Source organism: Leuciscus leuciscus (assembly GCF_965113295.1).
Source record: "Leuciscus leuciscus genome assembly, chromosome: 1".
Taxonomy (NCBI): domain Eukaryota; kingdom Metazoa; phylum Chordata; class Actinopteri; order Cypriniformes; family Leuciscidae; genus Leuciscus; species Leuciscus leuciscus.
Window position 1 is genome coordinate 64,183,613 of NC_138725.1, and position 12,858 is coordinate 64,196,470.

The 12,858-nt window shown below is 36.6% G+C and overlaps 2 protein-coding genes across 2 annotated transcripts in view; both read right to left on the reverse strand.

The window, feature by feature from the left end:
* The window catches only part of tbcd (tubulin folding cofactor D), a 45,856-nt gene extending 41,402 nt beyond the window's left edge, over positions 1-4,454 (reverse strand). The window contains exons 1-6 of the mRNA XM_082150704.1: positions 3,952-4,454; positions 3,548-3,598; positions 3,361-3,458; positions 3,164-3,265; positions 523-669; positions 376-431 (exon numbers count right to left, since the gene is read on the reverse strand). Of these exons, the coding sequence (XP_082006830.1) occupies positions 376-431; positions 523-669; positions 3,164-3,265; positions 3,361-3,458; positions 3,548-3,598; positions 3,952-4,120 (623 nt within the window). The 5' untranslated portion in view covers positions 4,121-4,454. The remainder of the gene's footprint in view (positions 1-375; positions 432-522; positions 670-3,163; positions 3,266-3,360; positions 3,459-3,547; positions 3,599-3,951) is intronic.
* A 530-nt stretch (positions 4,455-4,984) lies between these two features.
* fn3krp (fructosamine 3 kinase related protein) lies at positions 4,985-12,364 on the reverse strand. Its single transcript, XM_082151017.1, has 6 exons — positions 12,076-12,364; positions 10,797-10,948; positions 10,590-10,681; positions 10,433-10,515; positions 10,215-10,337; positions 4,985-7,024 (listed from the first exon to the last, which is right to left on the reverse strand). Exons 1-6 carry the CDS (start codon positions 12,214-12,216, stop codon positions 6,686-6,688), a joined length of 930 nt encoding a protein of 309 aa, XP_082007143.1. The 5' UTR covers positions 12,217-12,364; the 3' UTR covers positions 4,985-6,685.
* Positions 12,365-12,858: the final 494 nt, after the last annotated feature.

Below are 12,858 nucleotides of genomic sequence, written 5' to 3' on the forward strand. Positions count from 1 at the left end.
AAGGGATAGTTCGGAGTAATTTCAACCTAGGGTCCTATGCACCGTGATTACGTGCTTTTACGTGCTTTTCCCAAATAACATAAGTGACCTCGACATCCGGGTTAGCAATAGCATGAGCTGTCAGGCAAGTGTTATTTTACTTACAAACTTTTTTTTTTACTCCGAACCATCCCTTTAACTGTCTAATACACAGAGGCATGGGGAATTTTGTATAATTACAATCTAAAAAAAAAAAAAAATTAAGTACACAAATAAAGACCAATTAAAAACAAACTCATTAAAATGATAGCAATATTTACATCTAAATATTTAAGCCCAGCTCTACCCAGATAATAAACACACATATAGAGGAATAACAAATAACATGAAACTTACTTTGATACAAGGACTGATGCAGCATCTCGAGATTTGTCACTGACCCCGAGAAAGGACTGCAAATATATAAATATATATCTTTAATAGTACAATTATTAATTAATAATAAAGATTTTGTTTATGGTGGTCTGCGATTGTGGGTGTCACCTTGGCAACAGCCAGAATACGATCCATTATGGTCTCTCTGTTCAGCCCGGGGTCAGCGGACATGTGGCCGTCCAGACGGGACAAGTCAAAGGGAATGAGACATGTCATGGAGAGCCAGAGGACGAGTATGTAGCGTGTTTCCCAGGTCTAATACAGAAACATACAGTCAATTACTAGATGATGTACAACTTTTGTGCTTTGGGAAGGATAAATTACAAAAAACACATGGATGGCATTTTTCTAGACATGACAAATGTTGACCTGCTCCACTAGTTACTGCCTGAAGCTATTCAGTGGTCATTTCTTGCTTAATAAATGCAAATGACAAAAAAATTAAATGCCTGACTTGATCAATGTTAGAAAATTAAGTCTGAAATAAGAGACTAGTTCAAAAGTGGTGGGCTCAAAAGTTAAAGGCACACTATGCAGTTTCCGTTTTTCTCAAACAGCGACCCCTAGAGTCTCTGTGGAGTACTTGTATTTAACGTTACTGTCGTAAATACCACTCACGCAGAGCCGTCCCTGCACTCTTCCGACCGAGCTTTCTTTGTTTTGTTCGTCGACTCTGCCATGATTCACGTCTGAAATGCGTGCTAGTGTCTTCCATAGAGGCTGCTTCATATGTTGTTGATGTATGTGACGTCGTGCTGTAAAGCAAGTCGGGATTCTCGCGAGATTTGTCGGGGTGCCACCTCTCAAACTTGCATTGCCGGTTTTGCCAGCGGTGCCCCCCCCCACCCCCGCTTTGCTATCGGGATGATTCGCCCTACTACGAGTCCGTTTGATTTCGAAGCTGTTATATTAAGGTATAAATCTTGCAGTGTGCCTTTAAAAGGTCCCATAATGTCAAAACTGAAATTTCCTGGCTTTTTTCATGATAGCAGAGGTCTAGGGGCTATGTAACTACCATATAAGTTTCAAAATGTACAAATGTACACAGCCTGCATAAAGTAGCTGTGCCTTTTCACAAGCCATTGTGACTTCCGTAAAAATGTGACGTCAGAACTACTCAGTCACCGCCTTCAGTCCCACCCCGAGCACTGCCCACCATCCCTTTCTCCATTTGCCCAACCCCAGACAACATCGTTGCTGATCGAGCAACAGCAACACGGAAACATGTCGAGAAAATGCTGTTCAGTCGATGGATGTAGAGACCTGCACTCCCGTGGGACCCAACGCAACAGAGTGCGGCACAGGACTAAATTTGATGGCCGAGTGCGGGCGCGGGCGTAAGGTACTCTTGTGTGTGTGTGTGTGTGCGGGTTGCGGGAGAATAAAACTATTTGCGGAATCACAGGACTCCCGCAAAATAGAAATATCTAAAAAATAAAACAAATAAATTGTTATTCATATGTTGCACAAAAGCAACAAGAATAACTAAATAAAAACGATTTACAGGCCAGAACGAGTTTCTATTTATAACATGTTTGCAGCCTTGAGCAATGTAGCCAATCACAGACATATGTGTTGATTTCTTTAACGCAATGGCCAATGAGATGCAATTAAGATAGAATCCACTCACCGCTCAAAGCTGAGTTTTTGTTCAGTGCTGAATTCTGCATGCTGGCAAATCCTCTGATTATAACAAACGAAGTGTTGACATTATGAAAGATAATAACGTAGCTTTGTGAGATAGCGATGAACTGAGATGTCAGCTTTTAAGGAATTATTAAGGGAGCGCACTTTGCACTCCACTATTTCTGTCATGCCAAACCATGCACGTAGAAGCCTATGCTTGCTTTTATGTTAAATTAACAGTGGTTTGTGAATGTTTATGCTTTAATAACAAATAATTTTATCACCATCATTACAGGTGTTTCATTTACCTTACTTGTGAGCATCACCAAGACACAACATACATGACCCTAGTTACTTGTGGTTGGTCTGGCCGTACATCACTCAGAAAACAACAGGCCAATCAGAAGAGAGGCTCATGAATATTAATTAGACAGGCCAAAATCGACCTGTTCTTGGCAGAGCTCCTGAGAAAGGTTTTTGATACTTATACCGCAAATATATATTCTTAAGGACATCAAAACCTAAAATAAAACTCCAGAAAGGTGTACAATATGGGACCTTTAAGATATTCCTGTAGTATCGGTAGTGCCAAGCACTTTAACTTGGTACCCGCACTTCTGAACGCTCGCCTAAGTGCACCTGATAACAAATTACAATTTTTGTCTGTTGTCATCAAGTACCTTAAGTTCATAACCACATTAACCTGAAATATTTCTTCAGATAAATGTGGCTCTTTGCCCAAAATGCAGAGAAATAAGTCATGTGGTTATAACAGAAAAAGTTACATTTATTTATTTTTTTAGATAAAAGAGCTTGTAGCATTATGAAAGCATACAGTAACTTTTAGAACTCAAAACTTCCTTCCTAGGAGGACAAAAAGGAGCATTTACTGAAACCAAGCTGTAAAAAAAAAAAAACTTCTGAACTCTGCAACTTTCTCACCTTAGACAGATGAATGCATTTGTGTATGTAGTGTTTACATTGATTCACAGCTGCAAATAATGTCTTGTTAAATTTAAGGATCATTGAGAAGGGGCAAAATGGACACATACACAAAGTACAGACACGAAGTACATAAAAAATGTATTAACAAAAGAGCATACAAACTATGGGACCAGCTCACCTCAGTGTCTTTTTGGTCCTGTCTGCATAAAAGATCCAGAACTGGCTGAACGTCCGACACCTCGTGGGGAAACAGCTGCATGAAAATCTTGTATCCTCTGACCTACGAAAGCACCAGAAATTCAGTTACAGATCTCCAAACCACGATTTTAGAGAGATGATCAGTCCAACTTAGAGAACAATGCACCATCTTAATACCTTTGAGATGATATAGAGGAATTTGAAACAGAGATGGACCAGAAGAGGTGGTGACTTCTCATTGCGGATCATCTCTAACAGCATGTTCAGCATCCACTCTGAATAACGGCAAATACAGCGTTAATAGCAGCGTCCAACCACAGAACACAATCATCATGTCCAACACATCCATGATACTTCCTCTTACCCAGGTGAGGGTCCAGAAGATGTGGCTGCTCCTGGTAGCGATCCATCATAACTGCAACAGAAACTCAAAGCATGACTTGACATTTTCACCATGATCTTTTATTTTATACTTCACCTTTGCATTATAATAGCATAGACAGACAGACAGACAGACAGGATAGATAGATAGATAGATAGATAGATAGATAGATAGATAGATAGATAGATAGATATGCTTAAAGAGACAGACATACACAGAGAGACAGGCAGACAGAGAGACAGGCATACAGGCAGTTATACAGCTAGATACCACATATGACAGAGAGAGAGAGAGAGAGAGAGAGAGAGAGAGAGAGAGAGAGAGAGAGAGAGAGAGAGCTATGGCTGTAGCTAACAAGACATAATGTACATGAAAAGCATTCTTACCAACAAATTTCTCGATGGTGGTCTCTCTGCCGACCGTGTCGTGATGGATGTCCGGCAGGCTGCTGATGAGACCCCGAGCCTCTGCGCCCTCACTGAACTCGGACAGCACACACGCCTGAGCCGTCACCTCCGGCTCCTCTCCATTACATACTCCCTCCATCGCCGACATTATCTACCACTGCTGTCTCTGACTGACCAGGCTACAGATGCGCTAAACGTGCGCGCTCACGTTTGTTTAGAGTTTCTCAGACTAGAAGATCTGACTGATCCAAGATGAAGTCGCAACCGCTCCTCACAATGACGCACTCAAGTCTCTTCAAACTCCAGCTCATCACTTCTCAGTTTCTCTAATACGCGGCAAAACATGCATTAAAAGCAACTGCTGTTGTCTTCTTCAAACTACTCACAAACAGTCAAATATATGACACAATCAGAAAAGACCGTAAAGGCTTGTAACTGCACCCCGCGTATTATTATGATGCTCGCGCAGGCTGCATGTTAACGGCAAGTCGCGAGGATCAAAATAAATAAAAACGCGTTTATTTATTTTTTTACTTCAAGTTTAAAGTCTTTACAACTGGAAGGGAATGTTGCAATGAAACGCATTATACAATTTTAGATGCGATAAATTCGCATCTTTTAATTTATATTCCTATATTTTTTAAAGCTTAATATTCCCTTTCATCGTTTTTTTTTCTTTTCCCGCCAAAGTATCAGTTCATAAGAGAACAACTAATGGCCTAACTTAGCTTGATAGCCAGCAGTCATATACTGTATAAAATAAATTAATAAATAAAAACACTCTGAATGATTACATCATCCACGAAATTTTCCAAATCAAAATGTGAGGTCACAGGATCTTACATTAATTTATTAAATAATAATAACAACATTATTGTTGTTATTCAAATGGTTATTGTGTTCTCTCTTTGAACAGATTGGCAATATTTAAAGCTAATAAACTATGGTCATAATATTTGTAAATGCGTACATAGTTCCAAAACTACATGGCAATCAAAAACACAACACAAAGTTATTTTTAAAGTTTTATTTGAATGTCCATACATCCATTAAGCATCCTGTTATTCCTGCAAGCAGTTCAGCAAGATCATAGCTGTTTAAATAAACCGTATTCAGGTGTGTTTTCATTTTTGGGTGAACTAACCCGTTAAACATCAGTATGTTAGTTAGTAACAATGTAGTGTAGTGAAATGTTATCATAGAATACTTCATGCGCACATGTTAAATCAAGAAGTCTTGTAAAATGGGCTCTCTTCAAAAGCATATTTGGGCCATTCAACAGAATTGGTATTACCATGTGCTGTCCCACAACCAAAAAACACAATTAAAAAGCATTTAAGGGTACTATACGGTTATCCGGACCACACAATGGCCTACCCCTAACCCCGCCCCTAAACCTACCCGTCACTGGGGTTAAGACTGACTATACGGGACTAAAAGACACAAGTGTGGTCCGGATAACCGTATAGTTCCCATTTAAGTATTCAAATCTTAGATGTTTACAAAGATCATGCTATTATCTACTGAATCCCAGAATAATATTTAAAATATCAGTAAGCTTAATATATATAAAATCATAATTTATTGGGTACTTTCAATTGGGAGGTGGCTGTCCTGACCCCTAACCCCTAAATTTCAACTTGTAAAATGATATTGAATAATTTTTTTGTGGCGTTATTCGATAAAATTTTGTTTTTTATGTGTGTACGACTGTTCAGAACTGTGCTAGGTAACCATGTGCTGGTTATCATATTTGAACTAGGCTCAAAAGTATCTAAAATTGTCACTACCGAAACAGTCATGACCGAAACATGTCATCATTGTTTTGGTAGTGACACATTTATTTTGGGGAAATAAACAAAATGTTAGTACAGTTATGCAAATCATTAGTATCTTAGTAGTGTTTTAGTATTTGAGCTAAAATTCTGGAATGTGATGTGGTCGCTACCAAAGCATTGTTGTCACTACCGAAAATGTGCCGTCACGACCGAAACACGCATGTTTTGTCTAAAATAAAGTATTTTGAATTATCAACTAAGATGATATTATAGTGTTTGGTTCAATGTATATTCAGACTAATGAATCCTTAACTTTGAAATCAGTATGATTAACTTAATGCCTTTCACAAAGAAAGATAGGATTCAAAATACACCAAATCTTATAAATTACACTTGAAATATTGTTAAAATTGTAATTGTTATTGATTTACCTGTGAATTTACCCGTGATCTTTTTTTTGCTATTTTAAAAAAAAATAGCAAAACATATATTTAGAAGTTAGATGTAAACCAAATATTAATAGGTCAATATAAGCCTTGTTATTAAATTATTTAATATTGTGTTTCGGTAGTGACAAATGAAAGGAAAGGAAAAATATTCCAAAACTTTCTGAAAATACAACATCATAATTAACTGCACAATTACTAGAAAAATACACTTTTTTTTTAAGTCAAGTTAAAGTGCAATTTGCAAAAAGCAATGATGCATTTTAAATAATTAATTTTTTGGCCATTGCATGGAAAACAAATGTATTCATGGTTTTAACAAAAAAAATGTATATATATATATATATATATATAAGATATTTTCAATCTGTGCAAATAATTTGTATCTTGTCAATGCATTTCCATCAGACAGGTAATGTACGATTCAAAGTGTGTGACTAGCTTCGAGTTAGTTTATCATCCACCTTCATAAATGAAGACTTGAGAAGTCTACTTTGTCAGATCCTTCATGATCTTTAGAGAAGAGCCCCTGTAACCCCCACCGAAATGATTCCAGTGGTTCAGATAGTGGAACAGCTGGTATAGTTGCTGCCTCTTTGCAAACCCAGCGGTCTTGGGGATCTTCTGATGGTAAGCATTGTAAAACGAGCTCCCAAAACCAGAAAATATGCCGCCAATAGCCAGCTCGAACTCCGAATGGCCATAAAACGATGCTGGGTCAAAGATGATGGGACCATCAGAGCATTCGGCCACATTTCCTCCCCAGAGGTCTCCATGCAGCAGAGCTGGAACCACCTCTACATCTGTGAAAAGCTGAGGGATCTTCATCTAATAAAGAAAAGTACATATGCAGCACTGTATGAAGACTTACAGACAGCACCATTAGCTTGTCATTCTTTAAATAAATTACAGGGATAGTTCACCCACAAATGAAAATCCTCATTATTTACGCACCCTCATGCTGATCCAAACATGTGTGCAATTCTTTCTTCTATAAAACATCAAAGAAGACAGTTTGAAGAATGTTGGTAACCAAACAGTTTTGGTATCCATTGACTTCCATTGTGTTTTTGTCCATACAATTCAATTCAATGGGAACTGAAACTCTATGGTTACCAACGTTCTTTAAAATATTTTCTTTTATGTTCCACAGAAGAAAGAAAGTCCTACATGTTTAGATCAACATGAGGGGGAGTAAATGATGAAAGAATTGTCATTTGTGGGTGAACTATCCATTTACACTTTTGAGACAAAGACCAAACAGGGAAAAAAAGATGTTTATAAATAAAAGATGCTTTATAATGATTTTCGTTTACACTTTATTTTAAGGTGCCGTAGTTACATGATACTTGCTCAAATTAGTACTGGGGAATATTAATTAACTACATGTCATGTACTAACAATAGAGATACGGTTAGGGTTAGGGTTTGGTTTAGTAATTATGCATAATTTACTGTTATTACTATAGTAAGTACATGCAGTAACGTGTAACTACATCACCTTAAAATAAAGTTACATTAAACATTATTTTGTTTGTCCCTGTCAATGGATAATGTGGACTTTCTGTTTTTAAATATATTTGAGCAAATGTTGGATAACCATTATGGATACATATCAAATTACTAATTTAAGTTGTGTACTTTTACACTTCATTTTACTACTGTACCATTAAATTACATAATTTATCAAAAATAAAAACAAAATACAATTTAAAATGATAATGATAATGATAATGATGATTTGGGATTCAATCAGTAATTGATTTGATTTGATCTGGTGATTTTATACCAGAATGTAGTCATGATTGGAGTGGAAGGGTTGGAAAGTCATTTAAGAGGCACAGAAAGTCATAAAATCTCAAGGAAAGATTATGAAGACAAAGATTTTTTGTTTTTTTGGAATAACATGCACTAATGAGTTATTCAGCATAGGAACAAAATAGGTAATATTTTGATTTTTATATCATTAATATAATGTCTATTCTATTATATTACATTAATGTATATTTTAATGTTTAAATTAATTTAAAATAGTTTTTAATGAACAAATCATGATTCATCAACTTTCATTCTAAAATGTATGCTAAATTATGAAAAATAATATAGGAACAACTGAAACCACTTGTACACAAAAATTACATAGTCTTGGTGGCCTTATAAACATGTCAAGATTGGACACCACGTCCATTGCACGTCACCACGTAGGCTCACTATTGGCCGACGCTGGTCATGTGTCTGACGTGTAACACAGACGCGCTGCGCAAAAACACTACGAGGCCCAGAGAGAAGGAAATGAATAGTGGAATAAAGTCGTTATTTTGTTTTTGCGCACAAAAAGTATTCTCGTCGCTTGATATACTTAAGATTGAGCCACTGTAGTCACTTGGACTATATTAACGATCTCTTTAATAACTTTTCTGGGCCAGCAAGTTTGGGCCACCTAGCACCCTATGGAGAAGTGACCCAGCCAGCACTCAGATTTCATCAAAAATATCTTAATTTGTGTTCCGAAGATGAACGAAGGTCTTACGCGGTTGGAACAACATGAGGGTGAGTAATTACTGACAGAATTTTCATTTTTGGGTGAACTAACCCTTTAAATCTTCAACATGGATATAGATATATAGATAAAAATAGATATCATATAGGCCTATCAGTAAGAGATTAAGAAAAGGTGCGTTATAGCTCATGCTGCGAGTCGCAGCATGAGCTATAACGCACGCCTGCGAGGTAGCTCTGCATAAAGACGCAGATACACGTACGTACAGCTGGCAAAACAGAGGTCTGTAATGTCTGTATAAAAGGTGTTTAATGCATTTGAACTAGTTTTGAGGATGGCACTCTTGGCATTGCTCTGGGATCTTGCGAGAACGCATCTGTAGAGAGTGTCATGTTGGTGTGAGGGAAAAGGGTATGTGAAATGCCCTTATATGGACATGGTTTGGGTGTGTTTTATGTAAATGAGTTATCTCAGGCATGCGGTCGCTCATTTAGAATACTCCGAATTCATCAACATTAGAACAAGGTTAAGAACTAATTAATGTGCGTACGCATGTGTTGTGAATTTGGCAGAAAGTTTTTGTGAGAAGTTCAAATGTGCGTATATAATACGAAAAGTGTACTAGATTACTGTAATGCTTTATTAGCTGGTTGTCCTGCATCCTCAATAAACAAGCTACAGTTAGTCCAAAATGCCGCCGCTAGAGTTCTTACTAGATCAAGAAAATATGATCATATAACACCAATTTTATCATCACTGCATTGGTTACCTATAAAGTTCCGTATTAATTACAAGGTATTGCTACTGACTTATAAAGCCCTAAACGGCTTAGCTCCAGTCTATTTAACGGATCTTCTATCGCCCTATAATCCATCGCGCTCTTTAAGATCACTAAATTCAAGGCTTTTGGTCATACCTAGGATTTCTAGGTCCACCAAAGGAGGGAGAGCATTTTCACATTTAGCTCCAAAACTCTGGAATAGTCTTCCTGATACTGTTCGTTGCTCAGACTCGCTCTCCCAGTTTAAAACTAGATTAAAGACGCATCTCTTCAGCCAGGCATTCATATAATACTTTTAATCTTACAGTTAAATCCGACCTCTAGTTCATAAATGCCAGAGGAGAACTGGCCCCCGACTGAGCCTGGGTTCTCCCAAGGTTTTTTTTTCTCCATTAGGTCACCTGATGGAGTTTTTCGGTTCCTTGCCACTGTTGCCTTTGGCTTGCTCAGTTGGGGATATTTGGGGATATTTGGGGATATTTAATTGAATTAATCAATCAACAATACTATTGATCAGCATTACCAAACGTGGACGTTTTCCACTAGAAACAAACATTGATGTATTATTTTAATTTAATACTGTGAAGCTGCTTTGATACAATCTGTATTGTGAAAAGCGCTATATAAATAAACTTGACTTGACTTGACTTGTACGCAATTATTAGTAAATGAGACCCAGTATCTTTTTGTGTTTGCATGACATTTTGCTGGAATAACAATCTGAGCTTTTTGGTTTACTTGGAGTTTGGACCACAATTCCCTGGCCTCTCTGTCTCCGTACGACTGCTCCACCAAGCCAAGCTGGTGCTGCAGCCTTTGCTGGGAGTAAAAGGACACCCAGTCATCCTGCCAGTCATTTACCTGAAAACCGAAAGGAGAGATTGCAAAGTATGTTTGAATATAAATCACTCCATTTGTTATTATGATCAGACAGCATACAGAGCAGAGATGCTGACCTGAGGGATATAACCACAGCATGTGTTCACGTGAAACCCAAACCTGTTGGCTGTTTTGACCTCAGACTGTCCTGATCCTTTCCCTTTTTTAAATACAGGAATTATGATAAATAATAATGGCACTGAAAAGTCTCCATCAAAAAAATAAAAACCTTACCAACAGTCTGCTGCTCCTTGTTTTGTTTCTCTATCTGTCTCATGTTATAAAGATGCAGGTCAGCTAGTCGTTCCCCCAGTTCTGATGAGTATCTACATAAACATTACATATTTTAAAAGGGGCACTTTCCAAAAATGCCCAAAATGTTAATGTGACATTGACCCAATTCTCAGATCCTAAACAAGCTCTATGGGTTCACGTGATTACTTATTTAAGCTCCTCATGTCCACATGTTCCATTACGAGAAGAGCTCCACTTCTCTCGAGGTCCAAGACCTTCACAGGCCTGGGCACTTTCACTGTGTTCGTGGACAGGATCGCTTCCAAGCTTGCCATCTCTCCATCAAACATCCTCCTAGCCTAAAGAAAGAGAGATTAGAAAAAGTTTGATGATTAGTTGATGATTTACTTTCAAATAGTTACAGATAGACAGTTTACGTTATATATTGATACTTTATAATGCAATCATATACTATTGCATGATATAATGCTAAATTATTAATTTGTGCACTTTCAAATAGATATAAAGCAAAAACTTTACAATAAGGTTTCATAAGTTCACTAACTATGAACAATACATTATTACAGCATTTATTAACCTCTGTTAATGTTAGTTAATACATTTTCATTGTTCATGTTAGTTCACAGTCCATTAACTAATGTTGACAGATAGAGAATTTTGTTCTTAAAAATGTATTAGTAAATGCTGAAAATACCATTGACTAAGATTAATAAATGATGTAAAAGTGTTGTTCATTGGTAAATCATGTTGACAAATGTAGTCGACTAATGTTAACTAATTAAAACTGGTTTTAAAGTGTTACCGTTATAAATATTGTATATAAAATTACATTGCATAATGTGCAACAGCTGATAATGTACTTAATGTAATAAAAATGTATATCTATAAGCTACTTATTAGCATACATAATGTACATAATTACATTGCACAAAGATCAAAAGTAATAATGAAAGGAAGCAGTATATTCACAATATACGGTGTCATTTAAGGTAATATTAGTTAAGAACATAGGGTTAGGGTAGGATTAGGGTTTGGTTGAGGGTTAGTTGCATCATGTAATAATGCACAATTTACTGTCATTACTATGGTAAGTCCATGTAACACAGTATGGGCACTGTAAAATAAAGTGTTACCAGTTAAAATACTAAAGACAATTAGAAAATGTTGAAAATATGTACTCGAAAACAGTTTGGTTTATCCAACATTTTCATATTTATTTTGGTATCATCTTGAGACAAAACAATGGCACTAAGATTTTTTTTTATATGTCAGAAGTTACTTACAGTTAAAACTAGACTTAAGTTTTCTGTGAAAGCATTTACGTTCGATACGTAATCTACTTTACTAACGTTATACCAAATCACATTATTATTCCAACTTTGATGACACAGACACATAAAGTAGCATTGCAAGATTGCAATGCAAATCCAAAGCGTCGAGCTCAAGTGTATGTGTGCGCGCGCACCTCCGACTTGTGGTTGATCTTGACGAACACTGTACCAGAGTCAGTGTAAAAGCTCTGGCCTTCACTGATGCATCCTCCTCCTGAATGACCAGTGCTCTTCAAAACAGATGTGGCCAGCTCTCTCTTCAACAACGCCTCCATCTCACTGCACAACGCTCATACAACCATAAAATAAATACAAAACAATGCGTTTCTGCAAAACTGGTTCATTTTGCTCTGGGCTACTTACAAGTGCTGAGTAAATATCTCTGGATGATTGCGTTGGTATTAACAACACAGGCGTGAGCAGGATTACTGTTGAGATGTCAAAATAAAAGTCATGGGTCCGTGTCGTAGTTCGCTCCCCTGTTTTAGATATAGTTTTAAAATACACATAGAGCGAATATAATAGTGTAGTTTAAAAACTATATGTATTAATACTAATATATATATATATATTTGTTATAGGAAATGTTACAGGTGTCTGAATACATTTTGAATATATATATATATATATATATATATATATATATATATATATATATATATATATATATATATATATATATATATATTATGTGTGTGTGTGTGTGTGTGTGTGTGTGTGTGTGTGTGTGTGTGTGTGTGTGTGTGTATTCAAAATGTATTCAGACACCTATAACATTTCTCACATTATCACAGTTTATTCGTTATAGTTTAGAAAATGGTAATAAAATATGACAAGAATTCAGAGTTATCAAATTAGTTGATATTTCATGGCTTTGGCATCCTTCAGTCTCACAAATGACAGCTTCTGGTAATTGG